General features: G+C 41.1%; 1 protein-coding gene across 1 annotated transcript in view; it reads left to right on the top strand.

Moving 5' to 3' along the window:
- Nucleotides 1-19,020, top strand: part of LOC140949545 (A disintegrin and metalloproteinase with thrombospondin motifs 6-like) — a 56,267-nt gene that overhangs the window by 16,485 nt on the left and 20,762 nt on the right. The window contains exons 5-15 of the mRNA XM_073398704.1: nt 1,088-1,392; nt 2,113-2,275; nt 3,578-3,738; nt 4,605-4,697; nt 6,893-7,017; nt 9,181-9,194; nt 10,079-10,187; nt 10,568-10,699; nt 14,726-14,897; nt 17,141-17,233; nt 18,615-18,757. Coding sequence (XP_073254805.1) covers nt 1,088-1,392; nt 2,113-2,275; nt 3,578-3,738; nt 4,605-4,697; nt 6,893-7,017; nt 9,181-9,194; nt 10,079-10,187; nt 10,568-10,699; nt 14,726-14,897; nt 17,141-17,233; nt 18,615-18,757 — 1,510 coding nt within the window. The remainder of the gene's footprint in view (nt 1-1,087; nt 1,393-2,112; nt 2,276-3,577; nt 3,739-4,604; nt 4,698-6,892; nt 7,018-9,180; nt 9,195-10,078; nt 10,188-10,567; nt 10,700-14,725; nt 14,898-17,140; nt 17,234-18,614; nt 18,758-19,020) is intronic.

The raw sequence follows: 19,020 nt of genomic DNA, 5'->3' as shown, positions 1-19,020 counted from the left end.
CATCGTTATTAAGCACCAATATGGTGCACGTGACGTCATGTGAAAACGCTCTATTTGCTTCGTTCACAAACGTACACGCAATGGAATATGACTACATTTGTAGAAGATTAGAAAGAGACCTGGGCCCAGTTGTTCGAAGGACGATTAGTGCTTAACCTGGGGTTAAATTTAACCCGGGTTTCTCTTTCTTGTGTTCAAAAGCATTTTCTCGGATAATTTTCTCTGTTATATTTAGAGCTTTCAATCGTCAACTTGTAGACAAAAAGAATTAAAACTGAAATACTTTTTAAGCTTTCAAATCTGAATTCAAATCTCGCACTAACCCTGGGTTGTCTTAACCCGGCTTTGAACAACTCGGCCCTGGGCCAGGTTGCATAAAACCTTCTTAAGATAAGAGAGCTCTTAACTTTTGTTCTGGAACAATAACCTATTGTTTTGAAATAATAGTTACGAGTTCCCTTAATCTTAAGATGTGTTTTTGCAACCCGACCCTGGCGTCTTGTTCTTCGAACAACTTAGCTCTCTTTGCTTAACCCTTTAAACCCTAAGATTAAAATTAAAATTCTCCTTTGTCGCCCCTATTCATTAACTATAGAAGTAGTGGGGAGAAGTTGATAAAATATCAAGCAAACACATTCTCTGTGATCATGTCCTTAATTCTCATGACCACTCTGTTTTACAAAGCATTGCTATAACAAGGAGAAATTTGATGCTGATCACTGGTTTAACATCCACCTTTCCTGGAAATCCTGCTCTGCTCAGATGGCTGAGAGCACTAAAGATGAATCTACAAATGATCTATTAATCTAACACATTGTAACCTAAGCCTAATGTGACAAATGGACGCTCGGAGTTGTTTGGCCCCTACGCTCGCAAGCTCGCACGATGCTGGGCCTACTCTATCCAACTGTTTTTGTAAATGGGTAAGGGCTGGATGGATTTGCTTCCCGTTATGGGGGATGGGGTTGGTAGAAATTTTCCTAGTTTCTTCATGCCATGGAAACCTGGATAAGCTCCAGCCTGGTGGACTACTCGACTAGAGTGCAGACTTGACCTTAATATGCGTGTCCATTCATTTTATCTGCAGTTCCCGAATATGACGTAGCCACACCGCACGAAACAGAGTCAAATGGAAGAAAGATGTCCCCTTTCGGTCGCAGACGGCGCTCGTCTAATACAGATCTTTTACACTATAAACTTCATGCATTTGGATCTAAGTTTCGGCTGAAGCTAAAGCCAAACAAAATGCTTATGACGCCCAACTTAGTCGTCGAAAGACACCACGGAGGGGGAAGAGTTTCCGCTCACCCTGTGCCTGAAAATAAATTCTACTTGGGAAAGGTGTCCTCGCATCCAGACTCCCTGGTGGCCGTGAGAAGCGATAAAGGACTGGTAAGGCTAGGATTTTAAACTTTGGTCTTTTTGCTTTATGGTTCTGCTTCCTTAGCACCAGCAAATAAATAAATTAAAACCGCAGCAGGACAAGCTCAGTCGGTAGAGCGCTTGCCTTCAGAGCGGAAGGTCGCGGGTTCGATCCCCGTGGCCGGACCTATACTCAGAGTCTCAAAATAACTGAGAAGTAAAGGTACTACCGTTGCCCTGCAATTGAGTAGACCTTCGCGTGGCTCGGATGACCACGTAAAGTGGCGCTCCCGTCTCCAGTAGGAGACGCAAAAATAGTATCCTCGATTGGTACTTTGGTGCTAACTACATTGAAACGCAAATAAAGTGCGTTATGAATTTTCATTTTTGATTCTGTTCGTGTTGAACATTTAGACACCTCTTTTGGAAACGTTTTTTAATCACAGTTATGGGTACAACACGGTGAATAAAAAGACAAGTCAACAATAAAATTATAATGAAATAGGAAAATATACAGCAGGTTTAGTTAGAGCAATTTAAGTTTTTATCCAAACCTCCAGTCTGTGGTAGTCAAAGTAACAGAGCCTTTGAGTTGATCACTGCTTACTGTACAGATATCGGAAAGGGTAAACTGAACTCAATAATTCAACTTTCCAATCGTTGATCTATGCTAACTCAAAAAATCCTCCACAATCTTGGATCATGACCACTTTAAAGGAAAAGTAACATTTTCCTTTTTCATTCCAATAGTTCGGCATGATAAGGACGTCAGAGGACACTTTTTTCGTCCAGCCTCTCCCTGCACATTTAGCAAAGCGCGTGAGGAGAAGCACCGACAGAACGCCTCATCTGATTTACAGAGCTTCGTCGTTGAAACTTGGCAACTCTAGCTGTCAAACGAGCAATTCATCAGGTTTGTATTGAGTTGTCGTGTTTTAGAAGTGCGATATGTGAATAGTTTTGAATAGGGGTTAATGTGCACCAACCGTGTAGCTGATTTCACACCGCCAACAGATCATTCTTATTACAGACCTCATTTTTCTTATTAGTATAGGTAATAGCATAATTTGTAGTGATATTTGGCATAAATACCACGAGTGATATTTCGAAATTGTTATACGTAATTTCACGAGCCGTTAGGCGAGTGAAATTTGAGACAATTTTGAAATATCACGAGTGGTATTTATGTCAAATATCACGTACAAATCATGTTATTATTTGTTTATACCACACCCGCAAAAGGTTTGTAATTTTCACATGTAGGTATTTCAAATTAAGCTGACATACCACTGCTCTAAGCCAATCAAATTGCAGAAATTTCTCATGTAGTGGTATAAAAGACCGTTTTCTCTGTATCAGTACGAGGAGATTGTGTCTCTCATGTCTCTCTCGCAACTTAAATGTTGCAGCAAACTTTGTGAGAGGAATATCTTGATTCCACTTTGTACAATGCGGGATACCTCAGAGAGGTGGTGCAAGGCATGATCTTTACGACGTATAACAGGCATTATTATTCATTCAATATATTTCCCCGTATCTGATTGGTTAAAACCACACGTATTATTCACCATAACCAGCCGCTGTTAACCAAATTTGAAAAGAATTTTGTCATGTTGAACCGATGACATCAAAATGACGTCAAAAGTGCAGCTTTGTTACAGGTTATTGAACTGTTGACCGAGAAAACCTGGGGACAAGGCTGAGTTATTTTGGTAATTAGAACAAAATGACGGAACTGTCGCGGAACGTTTTCCTCGTTTCACTGCGAAATATTATCTAAAAACATTGCAAGAACGGCAAGAAGACAACTGGCCGGACAACATCTGTTATTTGGAGTATATTTGCAGACCTGAGCAGACCTTAATCTCCTAAACTTCGCGATAAAGATGCATTATCGATATGAACTTACATCGACCGAGGCTACCTTGCTCTTGGAATTATTTTGAAGGAATAATAAAACAATTATTGAATTCAGCTTTCCTAGGATATGAAGAATTCTGCAGATCGAGGAGGGTGTTGTCCACCTCGGCCGATAACACCCTCCTGGATCTGCAGAATTCTTCAAATCCTACTCAGCCTCATTCAATAATTGCTAAATATGTTTTGTCAAATTGCAAAATCGCAATTAATATTGAGGCCGAAAAGTAACTCTTTTTTACTCAAGGGAGTTAAATACATTTTTTTAAAACTTTTTTACATTTGTTTCTCCTTGTAGATAACTACCGCTACAGGGGGTCAAAACATGTGCATGACAGAAAGCGTCGGGCCACTAGTAATTACAAATTTATGGAAGCCGCCTTGATTGTTTCTCAAGACTATGTTGACAAGTACGGAGAAAAGGACTTTGCTACAATACTTCTTGTCATTGCTAACATGGTATGTATGATCTGTGGGGATTCTCTACCTCACATTAAAAATAAATGTCTCCGGGTGTTTAGCCATAAGAGCCTCAGACTGCGAGTTTATTACATACGCACAGCAAAACATCTCGACGTCACAACATACTCTCATACGCTCATTCAAACACGCCTCTCGGCCAATCAGAGCACGAATACTGTCTTATTCATTTTATTAATCAGAATTAAACCGTACACTTCTGAACCTCTCATAACCGTCCGTGTGGATCTACGTCCCTTGTACCGTTAGTGACGTCATCATTTTTTACCGGTCATAGGCCTAGGCCCGACGTCGAACTTTTCATGAGACGAACTAAACTCTAATTTGGGTCGACCTAAATTAAGTTAAGATCGTCTATTAGTTTATTTCGTCGCATGTGAAGATCTACGTTTGTCCCGGAGACGATCTTCAGACGCTCTATCCGTCTGAAGCAGTCGCACAGAACGTGTTGGACGATCCAAACTCATTCAGACGAACTTAACTGAGCCAGACGTCGAACGTTTCATGAACTTAACTCACTAAGTTTGGTTCGTCTCATGAAAAGTTTGACGTTCGGCCTAGGCCAAAGACATCTTTGACTCTTAATTTGTGCAGAGGGAAAAAGATCTTTCGAAACGACCGTACTCGAAGCCAATCAAGCTACAGAAAAACGAAAGAAACCATCTAAAGGAGCCTGAGTATAGCCGCCCTCTCCCCTCAAGTGAAAAAAAGGGGAAACGTTTTTTCTAAAAGGGAGGGGAAGGCTGTGCACAGGCGACACGTAAAGTTGACCAGAAATTTCCAATTAAAATCTCGTTCCACTACCCATCCACACAAGAGGTTCCATTTGTTGTTTTTTACCTTAGGTTGCTGGAATGTATCAAGATCCTTCAATTGGAGCAATAAAGGTGTATTATGTGGTCAAAAAAATAATTCGTATCAATTCAACGAAAGACGAGGTACGTACAATAGAGCGCTTAAACAACAACGACGGCGACGACAACGAAAACGTCACTTAAAGAGTGAATTTGCGCTACTTCAAACTTTATCGCGCTTATTCCATCTCGTCAATTCATAAAATGTTGGTAAATTTTTCTGGAGTTGAATTCTAAAAGACAGTATCAAAGTTCAGGAAAAGGAAAAAGAAAGTCGTTGCCTTGTGTTCACGTCCTGGACCAAACGTGAAATTAGGCACTTTCACGTTCTAGTCGTGCTGCAATAGCCTACGAAAACATCCGTTTCTCCTCTCTCTTCGCCGCTGGGGGCCTTTCGCGCGTTCCTCCGCGCGAAACGACCCCAGCGGCGAAGAGAAACGGAGAAACGGATGTTTTCGAAGGCTATGTTGCAACGGCAAAGAAATTTTCAAAAAAGAGTGATACACGTGCAAAGTTTTTGTTCAGTGTCAATCAATCTAAACCTATTGCTTTTTTGCCGTTCTCGTTGCCGTCGCTGTTGTCGTTGCTTAAACTCCCTAATAATAAAGATATTAAGATTCATGTTTACGCCAAACGGCAAACGTGAATTTGTACCACGTGACCAAGTTTCCCCCTTAATTGTCGTTAGTACTTTTACACAGAAATAAGTAGTTTCACACCAGTTTTATCCATAAGAATTGTACTGGACAGTTTTTATCTGCATATTTTCTATTCTGAGAAATTCTAAACTTGAATCCGACGTTTGCCGTTTGCCGTAAACGTGACTCTTAATCTATCTAATACTTTAAGGGTACTGTGTCACGGCTGGCTAGCCTTCATTTTGTTTATGACGTCAATTACGCATTCTTATTCGCTATGGAACTTGGTCTTGTGAGTGACAAAATCACAGCTTCAGTTCATAGAAATATATGTTTCCCAACAATTATTTCAAACGTTACATTCAAAAATGAACTTTGAAACTTGTTAGGCTAACAAGTTACTGCGCTTTTCACGGACATGCGAATTCTTAAGTTCAAAAGTTACCTGACGGTTGCGTTTTTCGCTGCCGTCAATCATCTCAACGGACCTCTTAGGAAGCAAAACTATACTTTAACGGGTTCAAAAGATCATGGTTTGTGATTTGTGATTGGTGGATTCCAATCCGTTTTGTGTGTTTCTGTGTTTCAAGGTTCGTTGCTTGTGATCATAATTATGATTGACGGCAGCGAAAAACGCAATTGTGAAGGCGGCTTTTGAACTTCAGAGTTCGCATTTTTATGAAAAGCGCAGTATGAACCACAATTACAAATGGCCTTTCAATGTTCTTCAAATTTGTCTATCCCTGCCTCCTTTTGTATTTGGCGTGTTATTCATACCTTCCTGTGACGGTTTGAGAGGTGTTAGTAAATTTCGTGACACAGCTCTTATAATAGGCTGATTTAGCCACAGAACGGGAACGTCATTTTACGACAGGAAAGCACGAAGAAATGATCAAATGCGACTGACAACCAATGTGGTTTTAGGAAAAATCGTTCTCCTTGCCTTGCGCCGACAAAATTTCTGCTGCCTCTGACAGGAGAGAACATGCTATTGGAGTATTTCTAGATCTCTAGAAAGACTTTGATAGGTCAACCACGACATTCTTTTCAACAAACTTAAACACGATGGAATTTGGGGGTCTACCTCCAGAATGGGTCAAAAGTTACTTCTCCAATGGGTCACAATTTGTCGAATTCAACAACTACAGATTTCTGGGTGTTTTTTTAGATGACAATGTAACCTGGAAATCTCATTTATCTTTCGTTGCCACTAAAATGTCGAAAACCTATAGGCATCATTCATAAATCTAGGTTATTTTCTCTCTCTACTCACTCTCTTCGTACCATATATAATAGACTTTCTAAAAGTTGTTCGCTTGGTTTTCTGGTCTGGTGTGGTAGGACCCGGCTTCGCGCTCGCTCGCTCGCGCTACGCGCTCAAAAGCTCGACTTGTGAGCAAGTCTACATATATAATTCAATGATCCTTCCATATATATATTATTGCAATCTAGCTTGGGGATGTGCCTACAAATCTAATCTTAACTGAAACGCTAGTTATTTTACAGAAGCGCGCTCTAAGAATAGTAAGCAAGTGTAGGTTCGATGCCCAAACTGACTAAGTTTAATAGATGGCGCAATGTTAAATGTAAATACTCACAACGCAGTTTCTTTTTGCACTAATTACTCTTCTCTGGTCGCAGCTCAAATTCAAGGACGGTGACGGCGATATAACCATGCTAAAAAAATTGTTGAGTTGGTCTTCAACTTATATGAACTTACCAAACGGAGACTCGGAACATTTTGATGTGTTTAGCTATATCACAGAGTAAGTATATGCGTCATTCATACATACATACATACATATACTTTATTTATGCTCGAAATTTACAGAGTAGCTAATCTGATCTGGAGAAACATTAATGGGGGCACTGCGTATCACCTAGTGCGTATAACATTGTGACTTCAAAGGTGGCGGTGATTCTCACCAGTTGCCTAATAAGAGGTAATTAAAGTTTCTTTTGTAGTCCAAATGCTTTTAATAGCGATTTTTAGAACTCTTTCCGGCTAAAGAGGTGTTTGTCTTGAAACTCGCCCCAGTCCCCTCGAGTAAAATGATCATTTGAAGCCGAAATTGTCCCTTTGTTGTCATTTTACGATGAAACGATATGATGAGAGCGGTGACCCCCCCTTTTTATTTGTGCTTCTTACCCGTTACAGATACACGAAAAATATATATTAAGGAGAAAAAACTGGATAGAAGAAGTTGTATTTTTCTAAATATGAACAACACGAAACTCCGCATGTAGCGCCACAGAACAGTATGTGATAATGTTAAAATTGTCCATTTCTCTACAATTTTTTCAAAATCAGCTAATTTGAAGTCACTAAATAGAAAAATTATGGCCCAGACAAACACATGGGCTTTAGGTTTTATTATGATTCATAGTTTTTGCTATATGATAATAGTTTTTGTCGCTTATCGATGTTTCGAACATTTCGCACGCAATAGGCCATTTCCGAGTTCCAAAAAATCTCACTTTCAAAACGAGGCTAAGTGCGAAACTTTTGTTGTGAAAATGAGTTTTATTTGCATCATAATTAAAAATCATTTTCATATCAATGGCTTCGCACTTAGCCTCGCTTTGAAAGTGAGATTTTTCGGAACTCGGAAGTGGCCTATTAGGAAAAAATACTCAGTATTACGGACACACAGGGCGAAAACAAGCACTTTGATCCCGTCCTCTTATTGCGGTTTTGATTTTCCTATATGAGGCTGACATTTCTGCCAAGTTTGACGAAAACCTTGATAGTACATCCTTTTCAAGGGAATTGTCTTAAAATATCGTATTTACTCGATTAGACGTCACATTCAAATAAACCCCGCCCTCCATTAAATGCGGCACCCAACCAGAAGAAGGCGGTGTTTATCGGTACAACTCGGCATTCTATACCATCCGTTCAATTCCATTCTGTCTCAGCATAAAAGTGCACTTTTCGCTTTTACATGATATTGACGAATACCGTAATTGCTGTCACTGATTTAAGGAATGTGATTTTGAAATAAATGCCGCTCTCGAATAGTGTAGGCAGGTAATCAGTAAAAATTGAACTGCGCATCACTTTTGTGACTGTTTTGGTTGCGGCCTTGAAAGCTCGAGAAAGTGGGAAAGGCACAGCGTACAGTTTGTTTGTGACTTACTGCAATTCGCCTAGAATTACGTATCTTTTAGCGTTTTAAGGATGTCGTAGTGGCAAGAGCACAGTCATCCCACCAATGAATTCCGGGCTTGAGTCCCGGAGTTGATGTCATTGCCATTCGTTTTCACAGACATAAAATTTCGTGACGCCACTACTGGTTTCCCTGCGAAATGAAGTCTGAGGAACGTACGCGGAAATGCCTTACTGAAGACGTGTCACTACCCAGATCTGATTAGAGCTGCTCATTGGTTTAAGCAAATTTCTGTAGCCTGCGAAAACATCCGCGAAGAGCAAGGAGAAACGGGTGTTTTCGCAGGCTAAAATTTCTCTCGAGGCACGAACAATCAGAAGCACTACCCAGATAAGGGTAGTGACACGTCATCGGCATAGAATTTCTGCCCTCGTTCCTCCAACTTCATTTCGCGCAGAAACCAGTGGTAGCGTTGCGAAATGTTTGGTGTTTTCTTAGGTCAGTGGAAAGAAAACGAGGCTCGCCGCGCGCGCGCGCACCCCAAAGGTCTATGGTATCATGCTTAATGTCACTGAACAATGTTGCATCTCTCCAGCTTCAGGCGTTCCTGCCATCTGGGATATTATCATGTGTATTCTTAAGACATGAAAGCGATGCACCGGGCCTCACTCCTCTGGCCAAATTGCGTATCGCATTAAAGAGAGCTCGCCCAATACGGGTTTCCGCCAACATCAATCATTGACTTAATAATTATTATGTGAAGGAACATGAAGCTTGAAAAACTGTTTTGATTGTGTTTTTTCAATATTATTTTTGCAGCAAAATGAAAGGAGGTAAGTACAACTTTTTAAAAGTACTCGTTTCGTTATTAGGGAGTTTAAGATCTAACTAAGGCGACGGCGGCGAGAACGTCAAAAACAGCAATAGATTTCAAGCCGAACAACAAACTCCATTCGTATTCATTTTATGGAGGACGGTAATCACTCCACGACAAATTTTGCTTTCTCTTTTTGAGCTTGGATACAGTCCTTAAGTCCAAACCCGCAGTCCTTTATAGTCATGCCACTATATAGTACTCTCTTATATGACCTATACGGGTAAGTGCCGCTGGACAGGGTATGGTTTTTGACGTCTCTGTCCTAATCATAGTATATAATTTCGTGTGAGTCTGTCAGCAAGGTATGGCCTGCACGATTTATTTGATTTCCTTTCTTTTTTTTTCTTTGTGCTCCAAGTATACAAAAGCAATGACTATAACGTGAATTTGCTCTGGCGTGCATTTTACCCTTTGTTCTAAACAGGGTAATAAAATTGAGGGTGTTGTCTTGATCACAGTATGTATTGAAGGAATTTTTTGTACTTAACAGGGTCAGGGTTTCAACCCCTCAGCGGCACACCTGTACCACCAACGATTGGTGATGGTCGAGTATCCCTCGCGGGAACGTGGTCCTACGACCAAGAGAAATATTTACCTCACCCCACATATAGAACTCTATACGGTATCCTCGAGGAAGTTATTTGGGCGACGGGTTAGGGTGGATTTGGAAAACTTTGCGTACCACTAAAAAATTTCTACCTCCCCCCATGGTATCACAGATAATTCTAAGTCAGAAATAACGATACTTCACTTAACCTAGTGCGTAGCCCCCCCCAACGTGCGTAGTGCAATCATTGTTGTACAATGATTCGTGTTTTGTTTTATTTGTATTTGTATTAGGTCGCGCCATAGCAAACCGCATGTGTGCTCCCAGGCTACCCAATGGCAACATAAACAGTGACGTGGGTCTCCAGACAGCTCTTTATATCGCGCACGAGACAGGCCATAAGTAAGGTTACATAAAAATTTGGTAAACATGTAACAGTATGATACTACATGAGAATGATATATTTTTACATATTTCAATAGTTCAGTAGCCTGTGTACAGCCGCCCCCTCCCCTCTCCTCCAATAAAATTGGAAAGGAGGGGAGCGGTTGTACACCCCAGGCTATGGTTCAGTTGTAGCAGCAAGTGCGAGAGGCGCTGACTCATGACTAAAACCTCATTGGTAGGGCCTACACGTTAATACCATCTGTTTTCAGATATTTTTTCAATAGGTCACTATTCCAGCACTACCCTCCACTACCCCCCCCCCCCCCCCCAAAAAAAAAAGGGTTAAAGTTCTGACTTTTTGGTTGGATAAAGTACGTTTTTTTTTGTATTTGCAGCGCTTTTCTTGGTCATGATGTAACACCTGAATGCCCAGACGGTAGGTACATTATGTCTGCGACACTTCCCTCTGGGATCTATGCTGCCACATGGTCCAACTGCTCAAGCCGAGTACTTCAAAATTTTCTGGGGTAAGTGGTCTTTCATTTTAGCTGTTGTCAACTTAATAATTGCAGAAAAGCAGTGCTATGCTATGTGGCGCGGCAATGCTGTATACTTTTGACTGGTGTCAGTGGTTGCCTTTTGTGTAATATTTATATTTGAGACTTGAGTTGAAGATACATTCTGATACAATCAACTGCCTTTATTGCAGACACCGTAGGGACCTCGAGTTAATGTCGTTATTAGTAAACAGGCATTTAGCTGCTGTCCGTAGTATCGGGGTGTCCGTTATAGCGAGGTGTCCGCAAGGCGAGAGTTGACTGTAACGACCTTACACAACATGATTTTAATATTTATTATTTTATTATTTTGTTATCCTGTTAAAACAGGAGTACTTCGCATTAACTTATAACAAATTCTAATTATCACTAATTCTTTAAATTCTATCCAAAGAAATATTTGTATCTTTTTCTTTTCTTTTTTTTTTTAAACTCTTAATTAAGGTGACTCGACCCAGTTTTTTTTGGGGGGTACCATCCTACTTTGAAGCTCTCTGGTATCCCCACCTTTACTTTTATCGTAAGTCTAACACATAGAATGGATAACATATAGATCAATCTACAATATAACATAAAACTTTGGCGATCGGCGTAAATATCACGTGGTTATAATGCCACGCCTCTTTGAGGTCTAAGACGAAAATCTGCTGTTGCCGGCATTTTTTCGTCAAAATCTCTCGGCTACACATAGTGCGCATTAGTGCCTTGCGCTGAACAGAGTTTCACCAAAATCGCAAAGACCCAATTCGAGAAATTCAGCGGTTTCCAAATTTAGGTCATAATTTATGCGAAAATGATAAGCAAACTTTACACTACGAAACTACGAATTTTTAAGAAAATGCTTTTTTCGTGAGAACGACTCTTAAACGCTGACAAACGTCAACAAATAGCGAAAACTATAGTTTCTATATGTTTGCTTTGCTCGAAATCGCGCGCATTTACAAGGCCTAAATTGTTTTGCTGACTTGCAAGGACCCATCTGTTATAAGGATGCCCAAAATACAGAGATGAATCTCATAGTTTTTTAGATATAATCCGTGTAAAGTTTGCTTATCATTTTCGCATAAATTATGACCTAAATTTGGAAACCGCTGAATTTCTCGAATTGGGTCTTTGCGATTTTGGTGAAACTCTGTTCAGCGCAAGGCACTAATGCGCACTATGTGTAGCCGAGAGATTTTCACGAAAAAATGCTGGCAACAGCAGATTTTCGACTCAGACCTCAAAGGGGCGTGGCATTATAACCACGTGACATTTACTCCGATCGCCAAAAATTTTATGTTATATTGTAGATTGATCTATATGTTATCCATTCTATGTGTTAGACTTACGATAAAAGTAAAGGTGGGGATACCAGAGAGCTTCAAAGTAGGATGGTACCCCCCCAAAAAAACTGGGTCGAGTCACCTTAAGTCGAACCTTCCGTAAGCGAAGGCCCAAAATGGGAAGATTTAGTGGTCGCTCACTGGAGGTGATCGCTTATAATACAAGAATCGAACCTCAGGGGTCTCTTCCGAGAATAGGTCACGACGCATTTCCTTTTTGGCAGAGAATTACAGCCAAATTCGTTGTATCGCGCTGCGCGTTTTCCTGTTCAATCAATCATCTTAGCGGACCTCTTAGGAAACACATGTTTACTTATGACTCGTGTATTCGATCCACTTTGTTTGTCTCTGTGTTTCCCGGTTCGTTGCTTGTGATCGCCCTGTTTCGGGCAATAATCGACTAGTTTTCTCTGAAGATTTTTCTCATCTTTCTTATTCTTGTCTCTTGCAAGAATAAAGTAATTTCTGCCTCCTGCCCTTTACAAAAATTCCACTCATCATCGCGATTTCCTTCGCTCTTCTTGAGCAGTCTAGAGTCTCTCTTGGTTTTGTTTTTGCGGACCAAGCTGGGCGAGCGCGTTGCATTGTGATTTGGATTAACCCGCCCCAACTCAAATGATTGAAAAAAAAAAAACGGAAAAACTCATTCGAAGTTTTCGTGTAGTTCCTTGTTAAGTTGTCGCTGTTCTTCGAGAGGTTAAAAACAGTGGAAAATTATACACTCCAGAAAGTGATCGTGGTCGCTACAAGAGGTTCTAATTATTGGGCTTTGACTGGGAAAATTTAGTTGTTTTGGATAGCTTGCCGCTCATGGAAGGTGGTACTTATTGGCCTACATTTTTTCCCTTTTCCCCACATCAAATCATGTAAAACGTTGCTTGTTTTAGGAAGCAGCTTGACCGCCGTCAGATTGGAGAAATATGTCACCAATAAAAGTACTTGAAAATCAAGGCTATCATTTCACTCCTTTCGAAGTTTGATACTATACCGGTCTCCTTGTGATACAAAAAGTCTTATAAACACTGCGCACCCACAGGTGTACGGTTTCTATTTTAAAGTTAATTAACACCGCAAAATAAAAAAATTAACATGAAAATTAGCCTGTTCCAGGCTTCAAGATAGTGGGGAAATTGAAGAAAACCGCGCGGGAGCTGGGGAGAGACGGAGCCTATATAAGCAGTGTTTTCAATACCTAATTACCTAATTCCGGTATACCAGCTCCTTGGTCAATTGTGACAGTTTACTTCAACACTTACGTCAATTATTTGGCCTTGCGCGCGCATAGTTAACCAACATGTCCAGCACCTGAAACCCTCCTACAGCAATTTTTGACGTTTTGACGTTTTTCGAGAGCCCGGCACAGGCCACGTGACAATATAAAAGTATTTCTATTCACCATTGTCATCATCATCATCATCATCATCATCATCTCACCATCGTTATCGTAATCTTCTTCAAATATCATATCGGCCATTAATTTGACAGCGAGATTAAGAGACCATGTTCACCCGGTTACGTACGCTTAACCTGAAAATGGATGGTAAAAGATGAAAAAAAAACTATCACATTCAGGGACAACTTGGTCAAGACTCGAGTCAGAGAATTCCAGGACGCACAACGTTCTTTCCAGCATGTGTACTTGACACATACGAAGTGTAATAAACTCTCGCAGACGTGGTCGAAATTTCTTTTGGGTATTTACTTTTTCCCTGAAACGCAAAGTTAAAACTGTAAACTATTTTATTAATCAACAGGTTTCTTTCAGGGTCTGAGTATTTGTTATCATCATCACCGTCCTCGTCACTATAATCATCATTATAATCAAATTCATTATCATCATTATTTTTATTATATTAACACCAATGAAATACCAGGTGAGCTTTCGCGCGAAAACTTGATATCTTCACGTGTGAAAATAACACGTTATCTTCACATATGAAAATATCACCGTTGCTATGGCTACATAACAGATCGCGCCTTTCACACCAAAAAACTATTAAAGTGAAATGGTTTGGTAGTTCATTGGTGTTTATATAATAAATAGAACATTACATGACCGCTTGGAGAAATTTCTCTTCTCGTGTTGAAAAAACATTTCACTCTTTCTCTGCGCTCATCGTGAAATATTTTTCCACACTCGAAGAGAAATTTCGTATCTCCGCGCGGCCATGTAATATCCTCTATTTCTCGTTTTTTTTTAAATATGGATCGTGGTCTAGAAAGCTACTGAAGACTTTATCATGGCGCGTGTTTTACAGTAAAAACCCGCGACTAAGAACCTACATTTTCTCAAGTTAGCCTAAACAGGTTCTTAAATAAATGGTATTAAGCTCAAATTTAAGTTATGTAGGTTCTTAAATAGGCTCTTATTTTCTGAAGTAAAAATGGATTGTAGCTAACAGTACTTAATAAATGGTCTTCAGCTAATTCCCTGTATAAGATACGCATACCTATGTCTCCGAAGAGGATCCTGAATGCTGACTTATCTTATTTCCCTAAGTGTACAGAATTGTTTCTATAGATTTTAGAAAAACAGAACCTGTTTCAAATTTTAGGCTAAACAGTTTCCTGTATAGATGGGGCCTAACTGGCAAATTTAAGCCTAACGGGTTCTTAAAAACCAAGTTCTTAGTCGCGAGTTTTTACTATTTCTTCTTTAATCTCATAACAGGGGGGACCGCTCGAAGTGTTTAGATAATTCACCGTTTGATTACCTAGAGGCGACTCGACTTCTACTCCTTCCTCCAGAAGACCAGCATAAACTGCCTGGTGAGGTGTTTGATGGGGATAAGCAATGTATATTTCAATACGGCCCTGGATATAAAAAATCTAACTATCGTTCGGTAAGTGGCCAGGATCGAGAATTAGATTAGTGACTTGGTACTCAGAGGCAGCGGAGCGTTTTGAAACGTGGGGGCAGCGTGGGGCCTCATATTTCACTCAGTGTGCGGTCCTGGGAACTTGTCAGGGGTCACGTGACCCCTGTCGTGTTGTTCTGTTAGTCCGAACCATGTGCTTGTTGACTCGTTGTGTTCGGTGAGAGTATTTAAGCTGTTTAGTGGCTCGATAAACTACACTCAGCCATGAGCATATCCCTACTCAAACATTCCAAAATGCCCTTTGCGTTGTTTGTTTGCACAAGCAAACATCTTAGTGTGTCCGTAATGGATTTTTGTTCAGGCGTTCCTGCTTCATGGTGCTTCTTAGGTAGTTCTTCAGTCGTCTGAGGGCAGAAAATTTGCGCTCTGGTGTCAACGATGCCACATGTCCCCCCCAAATTTTTGTTTGGGGGAGCCACGGCCCCCCTGCTCCTTCTGCTCCCCCTGCTCCGCCACCTATGGTACTGTTGAGATAGTCGAGACAGGTAGCTATTTGTTTGTTTTTTTCTTTTCTTTGTGTGTGTGTGTGTGTGTGTGTGTGTGTGTGTGTGTGTGTGTGTGTGTGAAGGGGAGAAATGCAAGAGCCCAATAGGCGAATCCTTGCTATTAGCATACGGGTTAGGCGTCTCCGTATACACAAATAAGGTTCAAAAGTTGCAAGAGCTGGTTAATTTGAGCAGTTTGTGGAAGTGTCAGCTCTTTACAATCAATAACAAAGGAAATAGCAGCAATCAAAATCTGCGAAATCGCTCGGTAGCAAACGGGGTGGATCTAGGGGGAGGGTGCAGGAGGCAGGAGGTGCGCACGCCCCCGCCCCTCCTCCCCCGCCCCCGCCGCCCGATGACCTGCGGCTTTCTAATACAACTGGTATTCTGTATTAGAATTTGTTTACGTCACCGGTCAGTTACGCCATTCCTTATTGGTGCACCCATCCTAAGAAAAATCCTAGATCCGCCCCTGCTAAAGTTTGGGCGTTTTCTAGCCTATTCCAGGCGTTCAGATCGTGGGGACGGCGCAAAATGATGTGAGCAGAAAAAAAACAGCGAGGTGGAGGGGTAGGGGCCGAGAGCGAGGGAACGCCTGTAGTACTTTTTAACAAAAGCTCGTTCCGGTATACCAGATTCAGGACCCTATGATTGGTATATTTTGACAGCTGTTGTTAGCACTCGCGGCTTCATTCAGCTTTTATTGGAAATGTAATGCGTTAGCAATGAAATTGCACATCAGGTTATCATCTTGAAGCGAAATAAGTAACACGCTTAATGTGGAATATCATCCCCGAAGAACAGGAAAAAATCGTTTTGAGGCAGGATCTCATCAGCGGAAAGAAGGGCTTCGAAATTTTTCCATTTATTGGGTTATAAACGAGCCAGTCTGCAGGAATATTAAATACGCGCATGAACCTTCTATTGATTTGAGTCTTTGTTCAGCTTGCGAATACAGCCGTTTATCCTTGCTCCTCGCTGTTAGGGACGTTTCGCCTTATGCGGCTACTTAAGTACAACAGCTTAACAGAGTTGGAGTCGCTATAACAGTGGGGAAGCGACGGCCTGTTCCAGGCATTCGGATAGTGTAATGCGACGCGAAGAAAGAGAGCGCGGAAAAAATAAGGAGGAAGAGAGGAGGGAACGCCTGTGAGATTTGTGGATCAATTTAGGTTTCTAAGAAACTGCCCACCTACCCCTCCCCTAAGCCAACGTTATCATCTACCTCTCTCTTAGAGCAAAATGGTGGCTTAGGGGAGGGGTTGGTGGGCAGATTCCCAGAGAGGGAAAGAGGTCATTCCGCCCACATTGTCGGCTAGTAATCCGACCAAGATTTCTGGTGTTAAAATTTGTCAATCAAGCAACGGGTTGCAAACCGCGCTGTTTACTGAATTATTTTTGAAAAATATATGTGTATTCAGAAAAAAAAATCTTTTATATTTGTTTTCTGCTCACATCCCTTACCACTAAAAATGAAAGAATTGGCAAGAAAAGCTCGTTCCACTTTCTCTGCCGGTGATTTTCACCCAGCAGATCATATACTAGCCGCCCCCACTGCCTAATTTTTAGACCAAACTGAGGCCCGCGGGGCCTAATAAAATTTTTGGAGACCGTCCCCTCCTTATCTCGGGATCAGAATGTCAAAATGACCCCCCCCCCCCCCCCCCCCCCATCTGAAGGTCTGAATCCGCCACTCACTTTCACTTATAATTGGATCTGTAGGGAGTCTGTTCCTCGCTGTACTGCATAAGGGGAGGCGTTGAGTTAAGTCGAGCTGCTCCCGTTGCTGATGGAACTCCATGCGGAATACGTAACGTAAGTACGGTCAGTTGCATCTAAGCATGTACACGTGATGAGAAAACATGTTCTAATTGAATGAAAACAAGACATGTTTAGCCGCCAAGTGGCGTTAGAAGAATGTTCACGTGCAGAGTAGGTAACTGTTTGACCACTTGATTTGTTTTCGATCAACAAAATATTCGTGGCAAAACATTAAGAAGAATTTATAGAGTTGTAAAACTCCAAAGATTAATTCTTAAAAACCAGTGTGCAGTTTCTGAGCGAGAAATATTACTGAAAATTGAGAAAAAAGATGAGCGGAACGCGCTGATCAAAAACTAGTAAACAACTTAAACTTTGGGGCGACAGTTCCAACTTCAAATGTTTGGTGGCAAAACACGTCATGTCTGGCACCCTATTACATGTGGAACATGTTTTTTTGTCTCGTGTTCACGCTTAGATGTAACCGACGGTGATAGCTCATAAACATAAAACAAAGAAAACAACTCTTGTTGAATAGAACGGTAAGGCTTGAGAAAAACTTCTCAAACTCATTGATTATTCATGCAGTCAAAAGCCGATAAATGACTACCATTTGGGTTTGGTGGATGATTCTTGATACCTAATGAAACATCGGATGAAACACCCCCACTGACCAGGTTTTCATTTAAGATGAAACATGTTTTTCACCTGAGAACAAACACTTACATTTTAGTGAGATGTTTTATTGATTAACACAACTCATGGGAGCAATGCAATACCAGAAAAAAACATGTCTCTGCATTATTTCTTATTGATTCATTTGAGACGACATGTCAATTAACTCGGGCTTCGTGCTTCATCGTGGATTCCAAACACCTCAAAACAGATGAAAGCACTCGGCCTACGGTCTTGCTCTTTCGTCTGTTTCTGGGTGTTTGGAGCACCTCGTTTTTGACATATTGCCGGCATCAAACACATTCTTGCGGTCACTCGTTCATTCCAAAAAAGTCGACTTAACGATGCGCAACAAAGTTGGCCTTTTTCATTTTCAAAATGTCTATTAATGGAGCAGTCAGTTCTAGAATAACTTTGAAGACGTTTGACCAAGCGCGTCTTGTAACCGTAAGTGTGGATAAACCGAGCCATCGCCGCACTTGTTCTTGAAATTCTTGGTCCGTGTAGCAATCTGTCCATTCGCTACGTCAGTGGACCATTAACAAGTTCCAAAACTCACCCTTTCAAAACGAGGCTAAGTGCGAAACCTTTCTTGTAAAAATAAGTTTGTATAAGAATAAAGAAAAAACTTTCGTATCAATGGCTTTGCATCTAGGCTCGCTTTGAAAGTGAGAGTTTTGGAACTTGTATATGGCCTACTGGGGTAACTCAGAAATGAAATATTCAAAGGTGCATGTTTTTTCTTCCCTTTCTGTTTCAGTGGTGCATTGGAGGAAAATGCGAGGACAATGGGAAAAAGAGGATCGATGGAGGCTGGAGTGCTTGGTCTAACACTTACTCTACATGCACAAGAACATGCGGCGGGGGTGTTCAACACAAAACGAGAACTTGCACAAATCCTCCGTAAGTAAAGTTCTACAATACAGTTTTTCTTGTGTCACTTGTCTCTTTGGTGTTCGTAATGAACCCCATGTGTCTCTGGTGTCCCTTCTGTCCTTAGTGTATCGTTTGTCCTTCGTTACCTTCCTTTCCTATTTTAAAATAACTTTGGAGTGGTGCTCCAAGTGTCCCTCAGTGCCCCTCCTTTTTCTAGCTGTCCTTAGTGTCTCTTGTGTCCCTACCCGGCCCTTCGTGTACCTGGGTGTCCCTTATTCTCCAATTATCTC

The sequence above is a fragment of the Porites lutea genome, chromosome 10, assembly GCF_958299795.1.
Source record: "Porites lutea chromosome 10, jaPorLute2.1, whole genome shotgun sequence".
NCBI lineage: Eukaryota > Metazoa > Cnidaria > Anthozoa > Scleractinia > Poritidae > Porites > Porites lutea.
The sequence above is the reverse complement of the archived record's forward strand: the minus strand, read 5'-3'. Positions and strand labels throughout refer to the sequence as shown.